We start from the raw sequence: 26713 nt of genomic DNA, 5'->3' as shown, positions 1-26713 counted from the left end.
AAACCCTAAGGAATAAAATATTAAGTAAAATTCAGGAGTTGGACTGGAATTGCACTCGAGGACCTGAAGCGAGATGATATGTGGTCACAGGGGTCATGGCTCCTTGAACAGAACAGTAAATGCTTCATCATCTGATCTCCATCCTCTTCCTCTCACTCAACACCCTCTTCTTCTTCTCAGTCCATGTGGTCGGGTCTCCTGATGGGGTCTTGCTGCCCCCACAGCATCTGTAGGATAATACCAGCGATGGCGAGGGGGAAATAATTTCTCAGCTGAACAATTATTGTTGAACCAATGATGGGGGTTTGAACCAAAGCTGGTAGATCTTTATTTATAAATGATTTAGAGTGAAATTGATAAGAAATACATAGACCTAAAATAAGACAACATATTTAAGTTATTTTGTGTTGTTCTGAAAATGTATTCAGTTGTTTTTCTTATTTTCATTATAGCTTCTGAGAAGACTAAATCTCCCTTCAGTTGAAGAAATGTTTTCTTGCAAAAAGTTATTTTCATATTGACACTATTTATGGTTCATAATTGGCACTTCTAATTCCACAACTTCCTCTTTTTGCAGCAAGTTCTAGACAACTTCTGCTTTCCTTTCTAACTCCTTTTGGTGTGCTTGCTGTGAAACGCTGCGAGGATTCTCATTGGTCTATTCAATGCATATTCATCCAATTCCAGCCCCTTATCGAACACTCCAAAGCTATTTGATTTTTCTGTTCTCAAAAATGTTTTCTAGTTTCATGGTTTTACTTCTAACCATAAAGGAGTTGTGTCTATGCTTTTCCTCGCCATGCTGGCTGCTCACAATATTCTCCCCAAAAAATCCTATTCTGTTGATTTTAAGAGTTCCTAAACCAACAAACGACTAATATCACCTTGTTCTGTTGGCTCTGTCAGCCGGATGAATTGGCAATGTGCTATTGTGGTAAGCCACTTCAAATATATATATAATATTCACTAAAGTGTATTTTTATTTCAGGTTGTAGTTCTCCCACGCTTTGGGTTTCCCGTTACTCGTCCTTCAGCGCTCGCAGCTTCTGGGCTGCACTTTGTCTGCTTTACAACAGCAGCAGAAAACACAACAATGACCACTGTGTGACACACAGCAATGCATTGTGGTCCAGATGGAACTCAGTGCCTCGAGGATCTATTTTTTTTTTAATTTTAGTCATCAGGTATTCAAATTATTTGGTAAATTGTTTCAGAGCTACTCTACATAAAAAAAAAATGTAATAAAGGTTAGACTTAAGATTTAATCCTGAACAAATGACTCGAAAATTATATTTTAAGACCAGGTTATACTCTTCAAGTATGAGTATTTCAACATTTTACCTCAGTTAATCCACTAATAATGATCATTTACTTTATTTTATATTTGGTGATGCCCAAATGTTCTGAAACAGCAGATATGGGACTCTTTTCTGGATATTCTTCTTATTTTTCATAATTCATTGAGAGAATTATGAACATTTTAGAAGAAGAAGAAGTACACTTTATTAATCCCACAAGGGGAAATTACATTGTCACTCAGGTAGTATATACAATCTGTGTTAGTTTTAACAGTATACAGGCACACAAGGGGGCCTGTAAGCATGTAGTTACCGTACTGGCCCAAACACAAGATGACCCTGATTATAAGACGACCCCCTTTTTCAAGACTCAAATTTAAAAAAATACTTTTTGAACACCAAATTGAATTTTTATACAGAAATAATTACAGTACATCTGAAACAAATGGTTGTAACAACATTCAAGAGAAAAAGAATGTTATTTAGCCTCATTCAAATCATGCAAAAACTCACATCACATTTTAATATCTGAACATTTAAAATGTAAACTAAAGTGCAATCACGTTTGTAAATGAATGGTGAGTAGCACCAACCTTGCTACCATCCGAGAACCGACCCACTTTTCTCCATTTTCTGTTATCTCTTCTCTTATTTTCTTACCGCTTTTTTTAATTTTCTTTCTTCGTCACAGGGGTTCGCTTTGGCCTGGGGAGGGAAGTCCAGCATTCGCTTTAAATATATCTGGCGCCATCTAGCGTTGTGAATGGGTGTAATGTCTAGACCCCGAATGTAAGACGACCCCCACTTTTTCAGTCTTATTTCAATGCAAAAAACACCGTCTTACATTCGGGCCAATATGGTAATACACACAACAAACTACACACATCGGGAGGCAGAGTGTCGGGCAGCGCCTTCCGAACGCACCCCAAATTGAGCAGCTTGTGGGGGGGACGGCGCCTTGCTCAAGGGCGCCTCGGCAGTGGCTGGGAGGTGAGCTGACACCTCCCACCGTCAGCTCACACTCCTGGTGACATCATGGCGGGAGGGGGATTCGATCCACCGATTTTATGTTTGGACTGTAGCTTTAAAGACGGAACATTTAGTGTTGTAAGAAAAGAAAACAATTCTAGTTGTTCAGGTGAATATTTCCTTTACAGCAAAACGTTGGGGAGGCAGCGATGAATACTATTTTTTAGTTTTTATTCCAAATCATGGGATTCATCAGTCCACAGTGACAAAGATAACACACATGGATATTATTTCTCACCAGCAATACTTCTATCATCTTTCTTTTGAGGGACCACTTTTAAAAGGGCAGGAAGGAAATGTAAGTGGGTATGGTGGTGAAACAGTGGGTTCACACTCACTGGCAAAGTGATGATGGATTCACTTCAGTAGAAGGATTTGATGAGTTCTATTTTATTGTCTCTGTTTGACAGAGGTAGTTTTAGGAGACACATCTTTCCACTTTATGATCTGACCCAGCACAAGAACCCCACCAGTCTGCAGAGACAGGAAGTTGAATAACAGGTCAGCTGGTCTGCAGTGGAATTAACAGGAAATCTCAGCCAAGGTGCCCTTTTTAATTTGCAAAATTATTCAATAGGCAGTTCTGGATGAAATATGAAAGACGGGGTTCACAGGACTTGGATATTTATTTTTCCACCTCTTGAGCAGCAGGTGTAACAATATTGGCTTTGGTTTATGTTAATTCCCACTGGTGGAGGACGATGGCGGTGCAATAAGAAAGTTTCACACAGCAACTGGAGAGTGGTTGGGTTTTGTTCTGGGGGGGTGGGCGAAGGATGCAGTGTTTGTCAGGTCTTCATTCATGTTGACGTGTCATTGGAGCGAAGTTTGACAGCATGAACGTGGAAGAAGATGAGGAGTCCTCTTCCTCCCCAGCCTGAAGCCTTCATCCCCATCATCCTCTGTTAGTTCTGCCACAGATGCAAACATTTCTACTTATTGTTATACTTTACTCCCTTCTGCAGTCTGTTCCTTAGTCTCACCTTATAAACCACATTATCAGACGCCTAAATCCTGATTTAATTTCTAAACTGTGCCCCCCCATGACCCCTCTCCATATGAACCTTTAGATGTCTGGGGAGGAGCTGGATGGAGATCAGCTCCAGGCTCATCCTCATCTGATTCAGATCACACCGTCGTCCCTCTAGGTCTCAGCTTCAGCTCCTCCAATCAGCTGCAGCTTTACAGCAGAGCCCCCCCCCGGTGACCAATAGCAGTGGAGCTGGCCTCCTGCCTCAGACGTGAGTCGGTGCACCATCGTCCAGCTGAGAGCTCTCCTGTAGACAAGAGGATCGTCAGGTCGTCTGAATGAAGCTGCTCCATTGTGGATCTGAACAACCCCCCCTTGAAGTTCACCCCCCAGACTTCTCCTTTCTTGTCTAAATGAAGCTGCTGGCCGACACTGAAAGGACCGGGTGAGATGATGTCATCGTTCATGGAATGGGGGGCCACCGCCAGCTGAATGGATGAAAACAAACCCTGTGCTCCTATTGGCCAGGTTTAAGGGGCCCAACCTCTGGCACCAGTAGCCATCTTCACCCTGGGGGGCCCAGGAGGTCCGGCTCTTCTGGTTGACGTCATGTTAGCAAAACCATTATAATGAGATTAGTTTGAGTCTGTGTGCTAAAGAATCTCATCCTGTTAGTTCTGGGGTGTCCAAAACTCTAAGGACACCCCCCTCATTCATTCATCGATGCGCCCCTCCATCTTCTGCCCCTCCATCTTCTGCCCCTCCATCTTCTGCCCCTCCATCTTCTGCCCCTCCATCTTCTGCCCCTCCATCTTTTGCCCTTCCATCTTTTGCCCCTCCATCTTCTGCCCCTCCATCTTCTGCCCCTCCATCTTCTGCCCCTCCATCTTCTGCCCCTCCATCTTCTGCCCCTCCATCTTCTGCCCCTCCATCTTCTGCCCCTCCATCTTCTGCTAATAAAATTGCAAAATGTTTGAATGTGATTAAAGTGTTTTTGCAAAAATAAAAAATAAATCTCTTTCAAACACAATCCCTATTATATTTGGAGATTTTGAAGTTTTGTTAGTATTGTAGAAATGTGTTACTACTTGTTTACAGATATGTTATTATTACAGATATGTTATATTATGTTATATGTTGGTGTTACTGATACTACATGATGAGGTAGTACGTAAGTGCTGCCTTGTATGTTGTCTCTGTTGTGATCAGATGCCCACCAAAGCCATGTAATCCGATTTACTATTTTTATTGTGTGTTAGACATTCCTCTGTTGTTGATAATAAATGGTTTTTAAAAGAAAAAAATAAGTCTCTTTCTTGTCTGTCTGTCGCAAATTTGTGAAACGTTCCACATTTTTATCTGGTGTTACAAAAATGTCCTGTGCACTTCGGTTGATGACCACCTCACTTTTGCAAACTTCCTGTTATAATGCACTAATTTTTAAATTGTGTTTCCTTTTGTTTCTTGGTGTTTAGTGTTTTTGAAGTTTCATTTAATAGAAAATTGTAAAATGTTTGAATGTGATTAAAGTGTTTTTGCAAAAATCAAAAAAATCAAATCTGCCTCTCCTTCTTCTGCCCCTCCATCTTCTGCCTCTCCTTCTTCTGCCTGATTTTACCCCCCCCTGGTTATTTGCCTCTGGTTTTTGGTCTCATCCTGGTTTCAGAGGCTTCAGGAGCTCCTCGTCCCAAACTGGTGACCATGAACAGACTGGTTCCCAGTGGGACGACTGGGCGGTCTGATGTCACCGTGTGACCCCCCCCCCCTTGTGTCAATGTAGGGATAGGAAAAAAGCACATACTGGAATGGTGTCCCTGGGGAGGGGGGGTAAATGATATTTATAATTTATTTTTTTCATGTTTTAATTGCTGACAGGCCCTAAAACCATCTGTGATGTCATCAATTATGTAATCAATGATGTCATCAATGATGTCATGGTTCAACTGGTTTCTCTGGTTTCAGGATGAACTGGACCTCACAGACAAGAACAGGGGGGCCATGTTCGCTCTGCCCGATGAGAAGAAATGGCAGATCTACTGCAGCAAGAAGAAGGTGAGCTGGTCCCGCCTCACTGGTGAACCTCAGCTTAACCTTTGACCCCTCCCCAGGTGACGGGCTGCAGGAAGCACAGATTACAGCTTAACTGGCAGCGGTCAAGTTTGATTGATGGGGACAGATTAGAACACATGTCCACAGTGGAGAAGGTTTACACACACACAACCTGTACGGAACACACACACACACACACACCCTGTACAGAACACACACACACACACACCCTGTACAGAACACACACACACACACAACCTGTACAGAACACACACACACACACACCCTGTACAGAACACACACACACAACCTGTACAGAACACACACACACACACACCCTGTACAGAACACACACACACACACACCCTGTACAGAACACACACACACACACACCCTGTACAGAACACACACACACACACACACCCTGTACAGAACACACACACACACAGACAAACCCTGTACAGAACACACACACAACCTGTAGAGAACACACACACACCCTGTACAGAACACACACACACACACACACACACACACACACACACACACACACAACCTGTACAGAACACACACACACACACACACACACACACACACACACACACACACACACACACACACACACACACAGAGGAGTCCTAAATCTGTTGAAGGGTGTGTGTGTGTGTGTGTGTGTGTGTGTGTGTGTTCTGTACAGGTTGTGTGTGTGTGTATGTGTGTCTGTGTGTGTGTATGTGTGTATGGTGTGTGTGTGTGTGTGTGTATTGTGTGTGTGTCTGAGTGTGTGTGTGTGTGTGTGTGTGTGTATGGTGTGTGTGTGTGTGTGTATTGTGTGTGTGTGTGTGTGTCTGTATGGTGTGTGTGTGTGTGTGTGTATTGTGTGTGTGTGTGTGTGTGTGTGTGTGTGTGTGTGTGTGTGTGTTCCCTACACAGCGTCACAAACGATGGAATCTTTGGCTGAACATGAGTTCTGACAGGTGAATCCACAATAAGTCCACTAAATATCAGTTATTGATTGTCGCTCTGAGGCCACAGATGTTCATGAGGATCTTTTCTGCAGCAGAAGGTCGTAGAATCTGAACGCTGGCAGCACCGGGGGGGGGGGGGGGGGGTGTTAATGGAACCAGAGGGTTCCTGGGCCTGAGCCGGGTTCAGGGGGGGGACATATCGGGGTGTCGCTCCTCCTTCACTAGTCCAAGTCACAAATTATTTCCTTTGTGAGAAAAGGTGAGAATAAGTTCTATGTCCGGGCCAAGAAAGGGAGGGCAGAACCAGGGTAACACCGGGGTAACAGGGCAGAAACACCAGGGTAATAGCAGAGCGGAAAGCTGGAGGAGAACTCAAACAAGCCCCTCATTCATGGGGGAGAGGAGGGAAATTACTGGCAAGAAATAACCTGAAGTCTGTAGGACAGCAGAACTTCCCTCCACTGGTCCGGCCAGCAGACACTGGTGTCCTTGTGTCTCCACACAAACCAGTTGTTGTGTCCCAGTAACACGTGGAGACGGCGGCTGATGACACACTGAAAGGACAAACTAACTTTATTCACCTGCAAAACAAACTGGACAGAACACCCCCGGACCCCCGGACCCCCAGACCCGTGACGGTTTAACCCTTCGTTCTCCTCCGTGTTTCTAATGACAAATGAAGCTGTGGGACAGACTGATGACACAAGAATTACACATTCAATGTTCACGTGTGTCCAGTAAACCACTGGTTGTCCAGTGGTTTACTGGACTAAAACCAGTGGTTTACTGGACTAAAACCAGTGGTTTACTGGACTAAAACCAGTGGTTTATTTGACTAAAACCAGTGGTTTATTTGACTAAAACCAGTGGTTTACTGGACTAAAACCAGTGGTTTACTGGACTAAAACCAGTGGTTTACTGGACTAAAACCAGTGGTTTACTGGACTAAAACCAGTGGTTTATTTGACTAAAACCAGTGGTTTACTGGACTAAAACCAGTGGTTTACTGGACTAAAACCAGTGGTTTATTTGACTAAAACCAGTGGTTTACTGGACTAAAACCAGTGGTTTACTGGACTAAAACCAGTGGTTTACTGGACTAAAACCAGTGGTTTACTGGACTAAAACCAGTGGTTTACTGGACTAAAACCAGTGGTTTACTGGACTAAAACCAGTGGTTTATTTGACTAAAACCAGTGGTTTACTGGACTAAAACCAGTGGTTTATTTGACTAAAACCAGTGGTTTACTGGACTAAAACCAGTGGTTTACTGGACTAAAACCAGTGGTTTACTGGACTTGTGTTTTAGTTTCTTCTTCAGGCAGCAGTCAGGACTGAGTGTAGACACGGTCTGTGTGTGTTTACGATCAGTAATGTCCAAAAACATAGAGGATTATTTTCATATCATTTATGTATAAAAATCATGCAATGACAAACTCCTGATGCTCTGAGCAGAATACTCGTAATGTGTGCCCCCACATGACCCCACCAGGCGTCTTACCCCATAGATGGATAATTATCACTGATTCTAAAGGGACCCCAGACAAATGTTTCTGCCCTGCAGCTACTAAATAAAGTTAGATGTTGTTTCTCTACGGCAGGCAGCAAGTGCTACATCATTTCCAGAATTCCATATCCTGTCCGTCCCCCGCCTGTCTGAGTGAGACTCCATCGCTCGGATCAATAGATTAATATTTCCTTGTGATTGGCTCTGTGGAATGTCAGACAGTCGCCTCGTTCCACAAATGAGTAAATATTACAATGACAAGCAGAGGATGTCTGTTATGTGATGTAATCTATGTGATGTAATCCCAAATCTTCTAGTGACAGTATGTTATCTATGGTTTCTGTATGTTATCTATGTGTGTTGATCAGTGTTATTGATCTGGTGCTTCCAGTAGGTGTGTTTGTGTGCAGAGGTTTTGTTTAAAAGGAGAAAGTGTCCTGTTGTGTGTCTGTTTTGTGATTATTGTGTGATGGATGAATACATGTATGTAGTCAGGGCTGAACACATGAAGGGGGGGAGGGGGGCAGCGTCATGTGGAAGGACCATTAATATCCTTTAACATTTGCTCATCAGGTCAGGCTGAGTCCCATTCAAACGACACGTAAAGGTTCCTCCTGATTTATCACTTAGTGATTTAACCCAATCACATAGATGATTAGGGATAAATCAATAATCATCTATGTGATTAGTGATATGATGATGATGACCCATCCACCCAGCCCTGATGGAGTGGATCAGTCCGTCTGATTGGTCAGAGGGTTCAGCTGCTTCTTTACTGACTTCATTGATGTGTGAGATTGTAAATGAATTTAAGTTTTTTAAACTTATTAATTGATGTTCACACGGTAACAAGAACAGCGACGCCCCTCCAGTGTCTCAGGCTGGTTAAACACGTCCACATGTGAAGGAGAAACATGGTCTCTATTCTCACAACTTCACGCTTCCTCTGATTGGTCCAGACAAACTGATCTCACACAGAATGATTTGAAAATTATTATAAACTCTTTTCTTGCTCTGAACTGTTCTGTGTCTTTTCTACTAGCAGCAGCACTTTGTACCGACTGAATGTTGTAGAGAAGATAGAAATGACACTTCTTTATCAAGGTGTCTGTAGGTTCTCATCCATGGTTGTTCAAAGATGTTTAGACCAACCTTCTGGACTGTAAGGAGGTTCCCTGAAGAACTCAGAACTGAAGAATCCCCTTGAATGAGTCCAGTGGATTGATTTAACAACTTTGGACTATTTATCTTAACACCGCATGGAATTAAATGTTGAGAGATTGTTAGTTGATGTTGGTATAAACTTTTGATCCCCAAACTTTCCAGGAAGGGTCCAGGAATCAAATTCAAGGTGGTTATATCAAAACTTGATGACGTTTGTGTATTTAATACTAAGTTATGTCAAATCTTAAAGCAAGATTTAATGTTAAACTGAGGCAACATGGGGGACACAAAATAAATGTTTAGTAGTCAAAGTCTTACTCAGGGCGTCACAAAGATCCAAGGAAATCAATCATTCAGCTCCACAACTCCATCATCCCAGGAAACACCAGCATCCATGGCTCTGCTGTCCCGCAGCCACTGGGTGAGAATGGCATCATGGGAGTGTGACGAGGAAGAAGTCACTGCTAGCCGCAAACATACACGAGATGAACGGTCTAGAGGTCAAGGGTCACGTCACGTTGCTGTAGCATGAACTCTGTTGTCTGACAGAACAGGATCTGTTGCTGCGTCAAACCAGCACCACGGCCAGTTTGACATAATGGTGCTGATGACCCAACCAGTAAAACCAGTAAATTATGTTAGTAGCAGTTCCTCCTCATGGTGAGGCGACACGCGGGGGGCGGGGGGCGTCGGGATTCACTCCACAGTGTTTGACCCTGATCATTTTGGAGTGTGAGGATAATGGAAAAAGGCAGTGACACTGGGTTCACTGGACTGTACTGGTTTGTCTGTAAACCAGTAGAGTTGTTCTGTTGAAATGATGGAGTGACCCCGTCTCTGTTTCCACACAGGAGCAGGAGGACCCCAACAAGCTGGCCACCAGCTGGCCCGACTACTACATCGACCGCATCAACTCCATGGCCGCCGTGAGTCCAGCACACGGAACACACCTGTCACCTGGATGGAGGCGTGTCACCGCCAGCTTTAGTTTCTGATGGTGTCGTTCCCATCCTGCCCCCCCCCCCCGGTCACTGCTGTTGTTCTGTCTGTTGGTTTATCGCCTCCCTGCTGACGGCTGCTTGTATTCACATGACCACATTCTTTCAGCATGACCCCAGCTTACACACACACACACACACACACACACACACACACACACACACACACACACACACACACACACACAGAGATGACAAATGGGCAGTTTAGGCTCTCAGCAGTTTGGTGAAAGTGAACGAACAAAGCACTATTACAGTCTATATTTATATATTTCTGGTTTGTAAATGTTCCAAGAAAAACGGAACATTTTTGCTGTTACACACGCTGTGTTATTTGAACTACATTTGGACAGTGACCTTTGACCTTAAGTCCTTATGTTGAAGACAAGTTGGCTCCAAATGTTTGGAAATCATTAAACGTGACATTTTTAGAAGGATGACATGTCAGCATGAAATGTAGAGACCGGAATCCTGAACTAACAGGCATGCTTTGTCCAGACCATAATGAGCATGGAGCCCAAACACTTCAACATGGAATTAAACATGTTTTTTGCCATGTTGTTTGTTTGTCTTACAGATAAGCCTGTACCAAACACTCATGTTAAGATCATCTTTTTTTTCTATGTTTTTGTTCACTGGCTTCACTAAAGAGATGAGAAACTATGTCTGAAAACTAAAATGGTAAAGAATCCTACTGACATGCTCTAAAAGAACATAACGAGAAACTTCATTGATCCCAGAGGGAACATGTGGTTATCAATAGGACAGAATGGAGCACAGATAAATTAGAAAGTAATAAGTTAAATCATTCCTGAACCTCTGCATTACAGCTTATCACATAAAACAATTAGTTCATCACATTAATATATACATGTATATATTAATGTAATATGTATATATTAATGTAATATATATATATATATATATATATATATATCTATATGTATATATACATATGTATATACACATATATATGTATATATATATGTGTATATATATGTATATATATATGTATGTATATATATATATATATGTATATATATGTATATATATGTATGTATATATATATATGTATATATATATGTGTGTGTATATGTATATATGTGTATATGTATATATGTTATATCTTTTTTAACTTAAGTGTGTTGTTCACCTCAGAATGTACTTAGTCATGATTGTTTCCATGGAAACTGACCCACTTACTTTGTGTTTGGCACACGACACACACACACGGTCCAGGTTTGGCTTTGATGAACACACACTCAGCTATTTATGGACGCAGTGACAACGAGCCTGAAGGCACAGTTCTGCCTCTGGGGGGCTCTGGGGGGCACGTCTCATGATAGTGATTAGTACAGTACCTTCTGTTGGTTCACCTGCTCACTATGATGTTACCCTCCTGTGCACGTTGGCCCCGGGTTCAAACGAGTTTCCAGAGGAGGGGGAGCATGGCCAGACCTTTGACTCCCTGAACAGCTTCCAGCGCGGCCAAAACCTTCAGCCTCTCTAGAACTGGTTTTGTCCAACTTCTCGTTGACTGTGAACGTTTTCCTGTGGAGAAACAGAAGCCAGAGCTCTACTTCCTGTCTGAACCATCTGATGGTCCATAAACACCATGGAGGTTCTCTCTGCACTCGACTGCAGAGCCGTTTGGTTGTTAAAAACAGAGTCTGGACTTCAAACTAATCAGTTCTAGAAGTGTCCCGCCAGGAACATTTGATTCTGTGTGTGATTTGTTTACCTTTTCAAGTTACAGACATCTTAAAAACCTTTTGCTTGATTCACTTTGGTGACTCTGATGAACTCCTATCACTGTTGAAAACGTTACTGAACCGTGGAGGAGCGATGAGTTGAGGTCAAACACTGGCTCTGTGTTCCTGACAGTCTGGAGCAGAAGCTCCTCTAGAAGGGACACCTCTCATTTAATTCCATGTCAGGTCTGCTTCACACGCTGTGAGCTCCATCACAACACATTGTGAGCAGAAGTTATTTTGGAATGCTTGTATTGTCTCAAATGTTCTTTGAAGGAATATTTCATTGGAAGAGGGGCCACAGGGGTCACATGACCTGCTTGTCACTGGTCTCAGTTCTTACATCACAGATAATTAAACACATCAAGTTAGATATATAGATAGATAATAGATAGATAGATACTTTAATAATCCCGGAGGAAATTGCACATATCCACTGCTCAGCCAAACACCAGGAAAAAACAAAAACTAAACAGGACACACCACAGGACAGACACTACACTAACAGACACATGCAGCACTAACAGGACTTATATACTAAACTATAACTAAAATATAAACACTATAAAATTAAAATATGAACACTATAAAATTAAATTAAATCCATTTAACCCCGTGCTGACCTCCCACCTCCCCCCCGCTCCTCCTGAGAGAGTCATTGTACCCCCTGATGGTACGGGGCACGAAGGAGGACCTCAGCCTCTCTGTGGAGGCGCTGTGTGACAGCAGTTTGTCGCTGAAGGTGCTCCTCTGCTGGGAGAAGGTGGTGTGTAGGGGGGGGGGGGGGCTGGTGTTGTTCACCTTAACTTTAGACATGGTCCTGCTCTCCAGAAGCATATCCACAGAGTCCAGGCTCAGCCCGACCACTGAGCCCGCTCTGCGGATGAGTCTGTTCAGACGGTCCATATCTCTTTTCCTGGCCCCCCCACCCCAACACACAATGGCGTATGACAGCACACTGGAGACTACGGACTGATAGAACATGAGAAGGAGCTCAGGACAGATGTTGAAGGAGGCCAGCCTCCTCAGGAAGTACATCCTGCTCTGCCCCTTCTTGTACACACAGTCCCAGTTGAGTGACCAGTCCAGTCTGCTGTCTAGCTGCAGTCCCAGGTACTGATAGTTTCCTACCACCCCCACCTCACTGCCCTCCATGATCACTGGCTGTGGAGAGGGAGGTGCCCGCCGGAAATCCAGAACCATCTCCTATGTCTTGGAGACGTTGAGCTGGAGCTGGTTCTGTCGGCACCACTCCACGAAGTCAGCCACCAATGCCCTGTACCCCCCCTCATACAGCCACCAATGCCCTGTACCCCCCCTCATCACCCTCCAGGATACATGCCACTATTGCGGTGTCATCGGAGTACTTCTGTATGTGGCATGTATCCGAGTTGTGCTTGAAGTCTGATGTGTAGAGGGTGAAGAGAATGGGGGATAGAACGGTCCCCTGTGGCGCCCCCGTGCTGCTGGTCGCCATAGAAGACAAACCGTTCCCCATACAGGCGTACTGGGGTCTGTCCGTTAGGTAGTCCGTGATCCAGCTCACGAGGTAGGGGTCCACAGCCATGGAGGTCAGTTTATCCTGCCGGAGCCGGGGCTGGATGGTGTTGAAGGTGCTCGAAAAGTCAAAGAAGAGCACCCTGACGGCACAGCCCCCGGCGTCCAGGTAGGAGAGCACACGGTGGAGGAGGTACAAGACAGCGTTGTCAACCCCAACCTTGGCCTGATAGGCGAACTGGAGAGGGTCCATAGCAACTTGCACCTGTGGACGCATGAGCTCGAGGACCAGTCGCTCTAGGGTCTTCATTATGTGGGAGGTAAGAGCTACCGGTCGGTGGTCGTTGAGTTCAGTAGGGCGTCCTTTCTTGGGTACAGGGATGATGCAGGAGGTCTTCCACAGTGACAGGACCCTCCCCAGCTGCAGACTGAGGTTGAACAATCGTTGCAGGGGGTCCCCTAGTTCCGAAGCACAGGCTCGGAGGAGTCTTGGGGAGACCTTATTCGGTCCAGCCGCCTTATAGGGACGGAGCCTCCTCAGTGTTGTCGTCACCAGGTCTGCAGTGATGACGGTCTCCGTCGTGGTGGGAGCAGGAGGTCGTGGCAAGGTTGGAAGTCCAGTGGCAGGGGCAGGGGTGGAAGGAGAGGAAGCACAGGAGGAGGGAGCATCAGTGGAGCGGTCTCCAGGGCAGGGAGAGGGCTTGGATGAGGAGCCGGGAGTGGTGGGGGAGCTGAACCGATTGAAAAAGCTGTTTAGTTAATTCGCTCGTTCACTGTTCCCCTCCACAGTGCTGCGCCCTTTCCCGTGTCCGGTGATGGTTCTCATCCCATTCCAGACCTCCCTCACCTGGTTGCACCCCAGCTGCTTCTCCAGCTTCCTCCTGTACGCCTCCTTGGCCTTTCTCAGACAGAGTCTCACTTCCTGCTGGGCCTTCCTCATCTCCTCCTCGTTCTTGCTCCTGAACGCCCGCTTCTTCCTGTTCAGGACAGCCTTGACTTCCTTGGTTACCCATGGTTTGTTGTTGGGGTAACACCTGATTGTCCTGACAGGGGCCACGGTGTCCACACAGAAGTTCATGTAGTCTGTAAAACACTGAGCGCCCCCTCAATGTCCTCCCCATGTGAGCCCACAATAACATCCCAGTCGGTGGTCTGGAAGCAGTTCCTCAGCATCTCCTCTGCTTCCGGGGACCACCTCCTGACCTGTCGTGTTGTTGCTGGCAGCCGTTTCACCAGCGGGATGTAGGTGGGCTGTAGGTGCACTAGGTTATGGTCTGATTTACCTAGTGAAGGGAGGGGGGTGGCGGTGTATGCCTCCTTAGCATTAGTGTAGAACAGATCGATGGTCCTGTTCTTCTGTGTGGGACAGTCTACACACTGGACCATTGTGGGGAGAGATGAGTCCGAGGTGACGTGATTAAAGTCATCGGTGATAATGACGAGCGCCTCCGGGTGCCGGGTCCGAAGAGCAGAGGTGGTCCCACAGATGGTCTCTCGTGCAGTCTCTGGGTCCACAAGTGGAGGGATGTAGACGGCGAGGACAATGACGTGTGAGAATTCACGCGCCAGGTATTAGGGTCTGATGCTAACAGCTGTTAGCTCCAGATCGCGGTTACACAGCGTCGATTTCACCGTCACATGCTGTTGGTCACATTGTTGGAGAGAGGAATACACACTCCTGCTGGTTTGCTTCTACCAAATTCAAATGAACATTTTCCTATTTGTCAGCAGGTATCTTGTCTAGCATCATTTAATTAATCATATGAATCATTAATAGTACTAATCATTAACCCTATTAATTACTGCACACCCTCCAAAGTCTCTTTCTCTTCTCTCCGTTTCCACAGATGCAAGCCTTGTTTGTTTTTGATGAGGAGGAAATGGAGATGAGGAACAAAGTGGTGGAGGACCTGAAGACGGCGCTTCGGACTCAGCCAATGAGGTGAGAGGATGTCTCCTGATTCACTCGCCTGTGATGTCTTCTTCTGCTCCTCTGTGTCGGCCCATTTTACTGCTTTTTTCTTGTTGATACCTTAAGTCCAGTAACGTCAAATAGTTCCGAGAAGATTTACTTTTCCGAAATTCATACAACCAAGTTTAGAAAAGCCTCTAATTATTAAATTGTACTATTCCTGGTTAGTGTTATTCCAATTTTAAGATCAAATCTCTTTTTCAATCCAAGTTCACCATAATCAGATGTTTGATTGTTGGGTTCTCTGTTATTTTTCAGTTTCCCACGTGAACACATTTTTACACTAATAGTCTTTTTCACCGTAGTGTCACCAGAACAATAGTGCTCTAAACTCACCAAAGGAATGGAGGATAGTCACATGTTGGTGCTTTGGTTGTAGATGATGTGATCAGGGCTCGAAATTAACTTTTTTTCTTGGTAGCACTGGTGCTCCCAAATGTAGACGTTAGTAGCACCAGCAAAGACTTTAGGAGCACCTACCCAAAAGCAAGGCAGTGACCGAGCGTCCATCTCCGTTCCTCCTCTCCCCCCCGCCCAGTAGAGCAGCCACAGCCGCGCTCTCATTGGTTCCTGGACGGCGGTCCTGCTCAGACTGTTTCACACCTTCTCCAGCAGGTCCACACTCACGTGTCCGCATCAAACAAACTGTCGGTAGTGCGTTGGAGGGTGCACACTCACCCCCACGCGTTTACCCCACATCCACACAAAACTGTATGAGAGATGCTCTTCTGAGGATCCGCCTCCGGGTCAGGGGCCAAACCGAGGCACTACCGGGGTGTGGGTTAAATAGCACATTGTGGCGCGCTGTCAGGCCAGCCCGGTACCTGGACTGAACCATTCTGGTTATTATTGGATGGTTTTGTATTTTAAAACATCACTAAAAGATGTTTCTGTTGCCCCAAACTCCACCACGCCTTTAGTGAACATCCGTTTGCATTTTTCTGGGTCATTTTGCCCTCAGCTCAGACTTCAGGGGATAGTTCTGCTCAAAGCTCTGTGCTTTGTTTCATAGTGGAGCTTCATGTCACCACTTTTGATTAACGCTACGTGTTCAGACCACATGAGGTAAAATGGTTTGAACCGTCTGACGGAGGAATAAACATAAATTCGGTCCACTCATTGTTAACCAGAGGTTTTCCTCGTTAACCTCCTTCGTTTGGAGCTCTGCTGTCTCCCTTCTTCTGTGCTCCTGTAGCGGTAAACTCACAGCGGTAGTTTACAGCGAGCTGTCTCACTTCCTGGTACGCTGACGGAGCAGGTAAACAAACGATCTGATTGGCTGAACTGAGTGGCACTATTACCGTATCAACTGGAGCAGCAGCGCCCCCCGTCTGTAGCCAAGAACTACAGGTAAAAATGCGCCAAGAAAATCTTCTCTGGTGAATTTATCATGGAGTGGTCACGGGTCCGGACAGAACCATAAGGCGGTCTGGAACCGGACCGCGGTCCGCCATTTGGTGTCAACTGCTCTATGGAGAGAGAAAGAGCGAGAGAAGAGGAAAAAAAGGAGCACCAGATTTTTTTCCCTGCTCCCAGATATATTTAATAGTTGCACTGATAAAAACTTGGGCGCATATGTGACCAAAATGGTCACAATTTCGAGCCCTGTGGGGGGGTGTCAGAAAGGGGGCTGTGTCATCTCTATTGCCTCTTGTTTCTGCCTGATATGGTCATCAGCAGCTGCTGGGCCTCCCCACACATTCCAAACCCCAACCCCCCCCTGTCAGCAGCTCCTCTAACGACATCAGTCGATGTGTGTGTGATGGTCTGATCCAGGTCGTGTGTGTGATGGTCTGATCCAGGTCGTGTGTGTGATGGTCTGATCCAGGTCGTGTGTGTGATGGTCTGATCCAGGTCGTGTGTGTGATGGTCTGATCCAGGTCGTGTGTGTGATGGTCTGATCCAGGTCGTGTGTGTGATGGTCTGATCCAGGTCGTGTGTGTGATGGTCTGATCCAGGTCGTGTGTGTGATGGTCTGATCCAGGTCGTGTGTGTGATGGTCTGATCCAAAGGGATGTCTACTGGTTTCAAGGGGGGTATGAAGTGACACCACTTACTGTATGTGTAGAGTGACAAGAACCCAGAGTGTCTGGGTCAAGTCTGGGTTGTGTGTTAATAGGGAAAGTGTGTGTGTGAGCGTGTGAGTGCATGCAGTTGTGTAGTGTCTGCCCATGTATCTAAACCATTAACTAACCGGTTAAACCATTAACTAACTGGTCTAATTAACAGTCAAGGTGTCCTGACCTTGTGAAAAAACAATTACTAAGCCTTTAAATGTTTTCAAAATATTTTATTTCAAGGGGAGTCTAAACGTGAAACGTTTCATTTCTGAGCCTGTCTTAGATGTAAACGGTAAAACAAGTACCTTTACACAGGAAGTGTTCCCATAGACCGTCAAGTTTCTTCATTGGTAAACCTGATGAAGTTTAGTGCCAAACATTATAATAATAATATTTTTTTTCACCATAATTTAAAGCCATAATTTATTTCCATCAGTTAAATCGCCATATTGGTGTGAACCTGTAGTTGTTGCATAAGGAAATGATGGCGCTAATGATGGCGCTAGTAAAGAAACACTACCCATGAATTTGTCTGAAATAAGGCAATTTATTGATTATTTCTCCTGAAACTGCAAATACATTCCCAAACAATAGTTTGAGCTGCATATAGAGAGGACGACTAACCACCCAGTGCAGTTAGTATAGTTCATATAGTTAGTACAGTTCAGGTATATAGCTCATACATATTAGCATGGAGTGGCCATTTGTAAACGCTCAGTCTACACAGTATTCTACACGCACCTAAAATGTTTGACCCACAATAATCGTTCACCTGCAGCCCTGCTGGTCAGGAGCTACAGTTCATTAGCATAGATGCATTTTTTTGAGTGTAGCAGCAGGTTTGTCTGACACTGATTTGGTGACTCTATTGATCATGACTACATCTGTTCAGATAAAGTGTGAGTGAAGCAATGAGAAGAGAGGTCGTAGTGGTTCATTGGTCCTTCATCTTCACCTACGTGTCCTCTGACCATCTGGCTGCTGTTTCACCTCAATGACTGCCTTGATGGCAGCATTCTGGAGACATTCTGGAGACGTTCTGGAGACGTTCTGGAGACTTTCTGGGGACATTCTGGAGATGTTCTGGAGACTTTCTGGGGACGTTCTGGAGACTTTCTGGGGACATTCTGGAGACGTTCTGGGGACGTTCTGGAGACGTTCTGGAGACGTTCTTGGGACATTCTGGAGACATGGCGGTGTTCTGGAGACATTCTGGAGACGTTCTTGCGGTGTTCTGGAGACGTTCTGAAGATGTTCTGGAGATGTTCTGGGCACATTCTGGAGACGTTCTGGGGACATTCTGGACTCATGGCGGTGTTCTAGAGACGTTCTGGAGACATTCTGGAGACGTTCTGGAGACAATCTAGAGACGTTCTGGACACATGGCGGTGTTCTGTAGACATTCTGGACACTTTCTGGAGACGTTCTGAAGACGTTCTGGAGATGTTCTGGCAGTGTTCTGGAGACGTTCTGGAGACGTTCTGGGGATGTTCTGAAGACGTTCTGGGGACATTCTGGACACATGGCAGTGTTCTGGAGACGTTCTGGGGACATTCTGGAGACGTTCTGGAGACATGGCAGCATTCTGCAGACGTTCTGGAGACATTCTGGAGACAATTTGGAGACGTTCTGGAGATATGGCGGTGTTCTGGAGACATTCTGGAGACATGGCAGCATTCTGGAGACGTTCTGGAGACGTTCTGGAGACATTCTGGACACGTTCTGGAGACATGGCAGCATTCTGGAGACGTTCTGGAGACGTTCTGGAGAATTGGCAGCGTTCTGAAGATGTTCTGGAGACGTGGTGGTGTTCTGTGGCGGTGTACGCCCTTTATCTTGACTCATGCCTGCCGTTGGACAGCTGCCTGGAACGACCGCCCCCCTCCACCCTCCTGGCCTTTGGGGGGGGCAGCTGGTCTGGTTGTGAGAGGTGCCCTTGTGCTCTCTGCCCACTCTGCTCACCACGGGACACAAACGTATGGTGGGCGTCCAAAGTGCCAGCAGAGCGCACAAAAGCAGCACATTGTGAGCAAAACACCCACTCACGGGTTCGAATGATTCACTGACATGACGAGGTGGCGTGTTTAGGTCACATGTTCAGATGTGGGCGGTGCAGTGGGCAGCGCTGTCACTGCACAGAAAGGTGGTTGAGGGTTTGAGTCCCACTCTGTGTGGAGGTTGCATGTTCTGTCTGGGGGGGTTCTCTCTGGGTTCTCCGGCTTCCTCCCCCTCCAGAACCATTAGCTTCTGAGTGTGTGTGTGTGTGTGTGTGTGTGTGTGTGTGTGTGTGTGTGTGTGTCTGTGTGTGTCTGTGTGTGTGTGTGTGTGTGTGTGTATGTGTGTGTGTGTGTCTCTGTGGCTCAGCGGTGCACTGGCGTTGCGCCTGGAGTTTCCCCTGCTTCACGCCCCCAGTCAGCTGGGATGGGCTCCGGCTGACTGTGACCCGCCACAGCAGAGGAAGCGGTATGAAGGTGAACGAATGAATGAATGTTCAGATGTGTTCTGCTGTTAATGCAAAGATATTAATCTGTTAATCCAAACCTTATTCTGGGTTTTCAAGTCTAGCATGACCAGATTGCACTAAAAAATTTTTTCATCTTAAACCTATTTAATGGTGCTCGGATATACATTTTATTAATCATAACCAGATCTAAAAAATAAATTGGAGGACATTGCCTGAATTTGTTCTCTTCTCATCATCTGTGCTGTCATTGGTTCTCTAACATGTGCTGTCCCTCTGATGTACTCATTCCTGATCCTATCCATCCTGGTCACTCCCAGAGAGAACCTCAGCATCTTCATCTCTGCTACCTCCAGCTCTGTCTCCTGTCTTTTCCTCAGTGACACTGTCTCTAGACCAAACAACATCGCTGGTCTCACCACAGTTTTGTACACCTTTCCTTTCATTTTAGCTGAAACTCTTCTATCACACATCACACCTGACACTTTCCTCCACCCGTTCCATCCTGCCTGGACACACTTCTTCACCTCTTTTCCACACTCTCCATTGCTCTGGACTGTTGACATTAAGTACTTCAAACCCTCCACCTTCTTGATCTCTTCTCCCTCTAACCTCACTCTTCCACTTGGGTCCCTCTCATTCACACACATGTACTCTGTCTGACTGCGGCTAACCTTCATTCCTCTCCTTTCCAGGACAAACCTCCACCTCTCTAGCTTCTCCTCCACCTGTTCCCTGCTCTCACTGCAGATCACAATGTCATCTGCAAACATCATAGTCCATGGAGATTCCTGTCTAACCTCGTCTGTCAGCCTGTCCATCACCATAGCGAACAAGAAGGGGCTCAGAGCTGATCCCTGATGCAGTCCCACCTCCACCTTGAACTCCTCTGTCACACCTACACACACCTCACCACTGTCTTACAGTCCTCATACATGTCCTGCACCGCTCTAACATACTTCTCTGCCACTCCAGACTTCCTCATACAATACCACAGTTCCTCTCTGGACACCCTGTCATCAGCTTTCTCCAGATCTACAAAAACACAATGCAGCTCCCTCTGGCCTTCTCTGTACTTCTCTATCAACATCCTCAAAGCAAATACTGCATCTGTAGTACTCTGTTTTGGCATGAAACCATACTGCTGCTCACAAATGTTCACTTCTGCCCTTAGTCTAGCTTCCACTACTCTCGCCCATAACTTCATTGTATGGCTCATCAGCTTTATTCCTCTGTAGTTGCCACAACTCTGCACATCTCCCTTGTTCTTAAAAATGGGCACCAGCACACTTCTCCTCCATTCCTCAGGCATCTTCTCACTATCTAAGATCCTGTTGAACAACCCAGTCAGAAACTCTACTGCCACCTCTCCTAGACACTTCCATACCTCTACAGGTATATCATCAGGACCGACTGCCTTTCCACTCTTCATCCTCTTCATCTACGCCCAATGCTTCCTTCTTCTCTCATGTCCCTATGCTTCCTTTATTCTAGGTCTTATGTTTCCTGTTGTTATAATTATGTAACAGTATGTAAATAATGTAATTTATACGTCTTTTGGCTGTGCCATTTCTCTCTGTCATTGTTATGTGTATTTATTGTATCTCTTGTGAGCAGATGTCACCTGAATTTCTCTTGGGATCATTAAAGTATATCTATCTATCTATCTATCTATCTATCTATCTATCTATCTATCTATCTATCTATCTATCTATCTATCTATCTATCTATCTTTCTTCAGTGCCCTCCTCACTTCATCCTGACTAATCTTTGCTACTTCCTGGTCCACAACAGTCACCTCTTCTAGTCTTTGTTCTCTCTCATTTTCCACGTTCATCAACTCTTCAAAGTACTCTTTCCATCTTCCCATCACACTACTGGCACCTGTCAATAGACTTCCATCCCTATCCTTAATCACCCTAACCTGCTGCACGTCCTTCCCATCTCTGTCTCTCTGTCTTGCCAACCTGTATAGATCAGTCTCTCCCTCCTTACTGTCCAACCTAGCATACAAGTCATCATAAGCTTCTTGTTTGGCCTTTGCTACCTCTACCTTCACTTACGCTGCATCTCCCTGTACTCCTGTCTACTCTCCTCAGTCCTCTCAGTGTCCCACTTCTTCTTAGCTAACCTCTTTCTCTGTATACACTCCTCTACCTCCTCATTCCACCACCAAGTCTCCTTATCTACTTTCCTTCCAGATGACACACCAAGTACTCTCCTACCTGTCTCCCTGATCACATTAGCTGTAGTTGTCCAGTCATCTGGAAGCACCTCCTGACCACCCAGAGCCTGTCTTAACTCCTTCCTAAAAGTCATGCAACACTCTTCCTATTTCAGCTTCCACCATTTTGTCTTCTGCTCTGTCTTTGTCCTCTTGATCTTCCTCACCACCAGAGTCATCCTACACACCACCATCCTATGCTGTTTGGCTACACTCTCACCTACCACTACTTTACAGTCACTGATCTCCTTCAGGTTACACTGTCTACACAAGATGTAGTCTATATCTTGTGTAGACGGTGATTGAGATTCAGATAAAGGTATATAAAGAGAAGTTGGAAGTCCACGGATGATGGATGATGATGGAGAAAGTTTGTGCAGGAACCGCCAGCAAACAAAAGAATGAAGCTCCAAAAACAGATGCTTTGTACTAATTGATTCCCCACTCATCTGGGTTTGTGTGTAACTCTATACATTTTGCTCCAAACTATTCACCTTCAGATATTTAATTGTTTGCATGTGTTTTGAATGTGTGATTTTACTCCGGCCTTTGTTTTGCTGCCTGAGCTCATATTGCATTCTGCAATTATTGAGCCTCACTGTCTTGAATGCAGACGGCAGCTTATCAAGTATGCAGTGGTTGTTCCAATTTAAAAAAAGAGAGTCGTGCATCCCACTTGGCTGACCGTGAAAATCGGTGAATTGGAACAGCTATGAGGAGACTCCAAAATCAGAGGAGAAGGGATTCGTTGATTGAAGTGTTCTCTAGAGAGAGAGAAAGATGGCTGGAAAGGAGAGAATAGCTGGAAGTCTTCGTTTTGGAAAGTTACGAATGAAGTGGAGCAGATTAATCTCCATTGATTGACCTTAAAGAAGTAGTGGATTTGTCCATGCAAACAACTACCCTCCTACATCTGTACAAGCACATACACGTGCATCAGTTTACGGTCCATAGAATGTGTGCAAGTGTTCTGGCAAACGATCTCCAACCAGCCGAGCGAAGCAGGCTGCAGGAGAAAAGCCTTGAATCTCATCCACATGTTTGAAGACTCCAAAAACAACATTTCCCGTTTTCTGCTTTCCATACATTAATCACCGGAATGTTCAGTTTAATTCTCTTCCAGTGTGAGCGTCTGGGGCGGCGCAGCCGTTCACTGGTGTGACAGTCTCTCCTGCTCTGGTCCGTGTCAGAGAAACGTCTCGTCACGGATGTAAAATCAACAACTTCATATGTTAATTGGATATAAATCATGTCTCATTAAATGGATCGAGGTAGTGTCATCTTTGTACTGTGTGGATGTGGAGCGTACAGCGTGTGTGTGTGTGCATGTGTGTGTGTGTGCGTGCGTGTGTATGTTTGCGTGTGTGTGTGTTTGCGTGTGTGTGTTTGCGTGTGTGTGTGTGTGCGTGCGTGTGTGTGTGTGTGTGGGTGTGTGTGTGTGTGTGCATGTGTGCGTGTGTGTGTGTTTGCGTGTGTGTGTTTGCGTGTGTGTGTGTGTGCGTGCGTGTGTGTGGGTGTGTGTGTGTGTGCATGTGTGTGTGTGTGTGCGTGTGTGTGCGTGGGTGTGTGCGTGTGTGTGTGCGTGTGTGTGTGCGTGCATGCGTGCGTGTGTGTGTGCGTGTGTGTGTGCGCGCGTGTGTGTGTGTGTGCGTGTGTGTGTGTGTGTGCATGTGTGTGTGTGTGTGTGTGTGTGCGTGCGTGTGTGTGTGTGCATTTGTGAGTGTGTGTGTGTGTGTGTGTGCGTGTGTGCGTGTGTGTGTGTGTGTGTGCGTGCATCACTGGAGATCAGGAACTGATTATACAAACAGGGAATTAGTTCTAGCTTCAGTTTTGTAGATAATGGTTTAGTGATTCAGACAGAATTGTCAGCTTTTACACTCCAGGTCAAAGGTCAGAACCCAGACAAGGATACAAATTTACATTTTTAAAGTTTTTTTTTTTAAATTTCTGCAAAACGTGAGAGAAGATGGAACATCTAACAAAACTTTGATTCTATTCCTCTTTTTAGTGGGTTGGGGAGTTATCCTCCTCATATTACACTGCATCATTTTTCCATGTCCTGTCTGTCACTTGTTTCATGAGGAATTTGACAAATCGGGAATCTGATGCAGGTTTAGTCAATAAGTCCTGAGAATCCATCCTAGTGTTTAGATACCTGTAAGGTGGACATGTCTCCATTCCCAGTTAGAGGGTCTCCTGCAAGGTGGACATGTCTCCATTCCCAGTTAGAGGGTCTCCTGCAAGGTGGACATGTCTCCATTCCCAGTTAGAGGGTCTCCTGTAAGGTGGACATGTCTCCATTCCCAGTTAGAGGGTATCCTGTAGGTCCTGTTTGCTGCGCTGGAGGGTTATGGAGACCTCTACCAGGAACTGATAGAGGTCAGAGAAAATGTAAAAATGTCAGAGAGTTGGTCTTTCTTTAGGAAACACTAGTAAAAACATTCTAGTGTTGAGGTGTCCTCCTCCCTGACGTCTCATCCTGGACTCTCTGCGTTCCTTTTCTAGATTTGTCACGCGCTTCATCGAGCTCGACGGCCTCACCTGCCTCCTGAACTTCCTGCACAGCATGGATTACGAGACGTCAGAAAGCCGCATTCACACCTCCGTCATCGGCTGCATCAAGGCCCTGATGAATAACTCCCAGGGCCGCGCCCACGTGCTTGCCCACCCCCAGAGCATCAACACCATCTCCCAGAGTCTAAGAACGGAGAACATCAAGACCAAAGTAGCAGTGCTGGAGATCCTGGGGGCCGTGTGTCTGGTGCCCGACGGACACAAGAAGGTCCTGCAGGCCATGGCGCACTACCAGAAGTACGCTGCTGAGCGGACGCGCTTCCAGGTGAGCACAGGTGTGATCAGGAATATTCAGAGGTACAAACAGCCTCTACTGACCACAGAGAGCAGATGGGTGGATATAGATGGATACTTTGATCAGCCAAAGGAAATTCAGAGAAGACAGAGAACAGGAGAGGACAGACGGTAGTGGAGACGCTGGAGTCAAACTGGAGCCGACGTGATGTCACATGTCTGTGTGTGTGTGTGTGTGTGTGTGTGTGTGTGTGTGTGTGTGTGTGTGTGTGTGTGATGTACATGTGTGTGTTTGTGATGTACGTACGTGTGTGTGTGTGTGTGTGTGTTTTTGTGATGTACGTGTGTGTGTGTGTGTGTGTGTGTGTGTGTGTGTGTGATGTACGTACGTGTGTGTGTGTGTGTGTGTGTTTGTGTGTGTGTGTGATGTACATGTGTGTTTTTGTGATGTACGTACACATGTGTGTGTGTGTGTGTGTGTGTGATGTACATGTGTGTGTTTGTGATGTACGTACGTGTGTGTGTGTGTGTGTGTTTTTGTGATGTACGTGTGTGTGTGTGTGTGTGTGTGTGTGTGTGTGTGTGATGTACATGTGTGTTTTTGTGATGTACGCGTGTGTGTGTGTGTGTGTGTGTGTGTGTGTGTGTGTGTGTGTGTGTGTGTTTCATGTACATCTCAGGATCTGGATGATTCCAAACTTGTGGCTCCTTTTTATTGTTAGTTTACTTCTGGTTGAACCTACAGGTGTGGGAAGTGAGACCAGTGACCCGTGTTTCCTGGTTCACCTTACTAGTGTGTAATAACTCAGTTTTGATAAAGATTTGTCAGTTGAGACGTGTTCCTTGTGCGTGTGACCCGTTTGTGATCTGATGCTCCAGCAGCGAATCAGAGACTCTGAACCAACGGATTGGTTCTCCTCTGTCCTCCTTTAGACTCTGCTGAACGAGTTGGACAAAAGCACCGGTCGCTATAGAGACGAGGTCAACCTGAAGACGGCCATCATGTCCTTCATCAACGCTGTGCTTAACGCTGGAGCTGGGGAGGTCAGCATGGGCCCCCCCTTGATGATCACATTCTAACTTCCTCAGTGTTACCTCCCAATGTTTCCTGCTCCCATAGAGGACCGTCCTGAATTAATGCTGCAGACAGACACCTTAAGTGAACCCGTATTTTCTAAGAAAAGATGTATTGAATTTTCCTGTAATATCTCTCTAACATCTGCCAATAATCTTCTTCTAATTTTTGTCTTTTATTTTTAGGACAACCTCGAGTTCCGCCTCCACCTAAGGTACGAGTTCCTGATGTTGGGCATCCAGCCCGTCATCGACAAGCTGAGAGGACATGAGAATGCGACTTTGGATCGGTGAGCTTTGGATGTCCTGAGCAGTGAACAGTAAATCAGCTGGAGTGATTATTCATGACAGTTAAAAATAAAAATAAAAGCGTCCCCTTTGTGTTTTGTTGAGTTGACTTCATTTGATGGTTTGTGTTCACAAGTGTCTCACTGCTTGATGTTCGAAAAGAAAAACTAAATCAACATTTAACATATTTTCTAGTTTCGTCTGATGGAATTGAAACTCTATGTCTTTCCAGGCATTTGGACTTCTTTGAGATGGTGCGGAATGAAGATGATTCTGAGTTGGCTAAAAGATTCGATACGGTGCTTATCCTACCTCCACTCCATCCGTGATCAAACTGAGGTTTGATCAGGACACAGTTGTTCTGAAGCTGTTCTCTGTGCTTCCTCTGACATGAAGCTTCAGTGACGGTTAAGTATGGATGTGTGTTATTTTTCTGACAGACCCACGTAGACACCAAGAGCGCCGGCTCCATGTTTGAGTTGATCAAGAAGAAGCTGAGCCACACAGACGCCTACCCCAACCTGGTTTCCATCCTCCAACACTGTCTGCAGATGCCCTGTGAGTGTGATACGTTCACACTCATTCACACTCACTG

At 45.6% G+C, this 26713-nt stretch overlaps 1 protein-coding gene across 4 annotated transcripts in view; it reads left to right on the top strand.

The window, feature by feature from the left end:
• The window catches only part of daam2 (dishevelled associated activator of morphogenesis 2), a 101982-nt gene that overhangs the window by 38547 nt on the left and 36722 nt on the right, over nt 1-26713 (top strand). For all 4 annotated transcript variants that reach the window (XR_011038634.1, XM_068339671.1, XM_068339674.1 and 1 more), the window contains exons 3-10: nt 5260-5349; nt 9837-9911; nt 15079-15173; nt 24454-24787; nt 25690-25800; nt 26017-26120; nt 26351-26417; nt 26559-26676. Coding sequence is in view for 3 of the 4 variants with exons in the window: in XM_068339671.1 (XP_068195772.1) it covers nt 5260-5349; nt 9837-9911; nt 15079-15173; nt 24454-24787; nt 25690-25800; nt 26017-26120; nt 26351-26417; nt 26559-26676 (994 nt within the window). In the remaining variant the exon portion in view is untranslated. The remainder of the gene's footprint in view (nt 1-5259; nt 5350-9836; nt 9912-15078; nt 15174-24453; nt 24788-25689; nt 25801-26016; nt 26121-26350; nt 26418-26558; nt 26677-26713) is intronic.

This window comes from Antennarius striatus, chromosome 17 (assembly GCF_040054535.1).
Source record: "Antennarius striatus isolate MH-2024 chromosome 17, ASM4005453v1, whole genome shotgun sequence".
NCBI classification, from domain to species: domain Eukaryota; kingdom Metazoa; phylum Chordata; class Actinopteri; order Lophiiformes; family Antennariidae; genus Antennarius; species Antennarius striatus.
The sequence above is the reverse complement of the archived record's forward strand: the minus strand, read 5'-3'. Positions and strand labels throughout refer to the sequence as shown.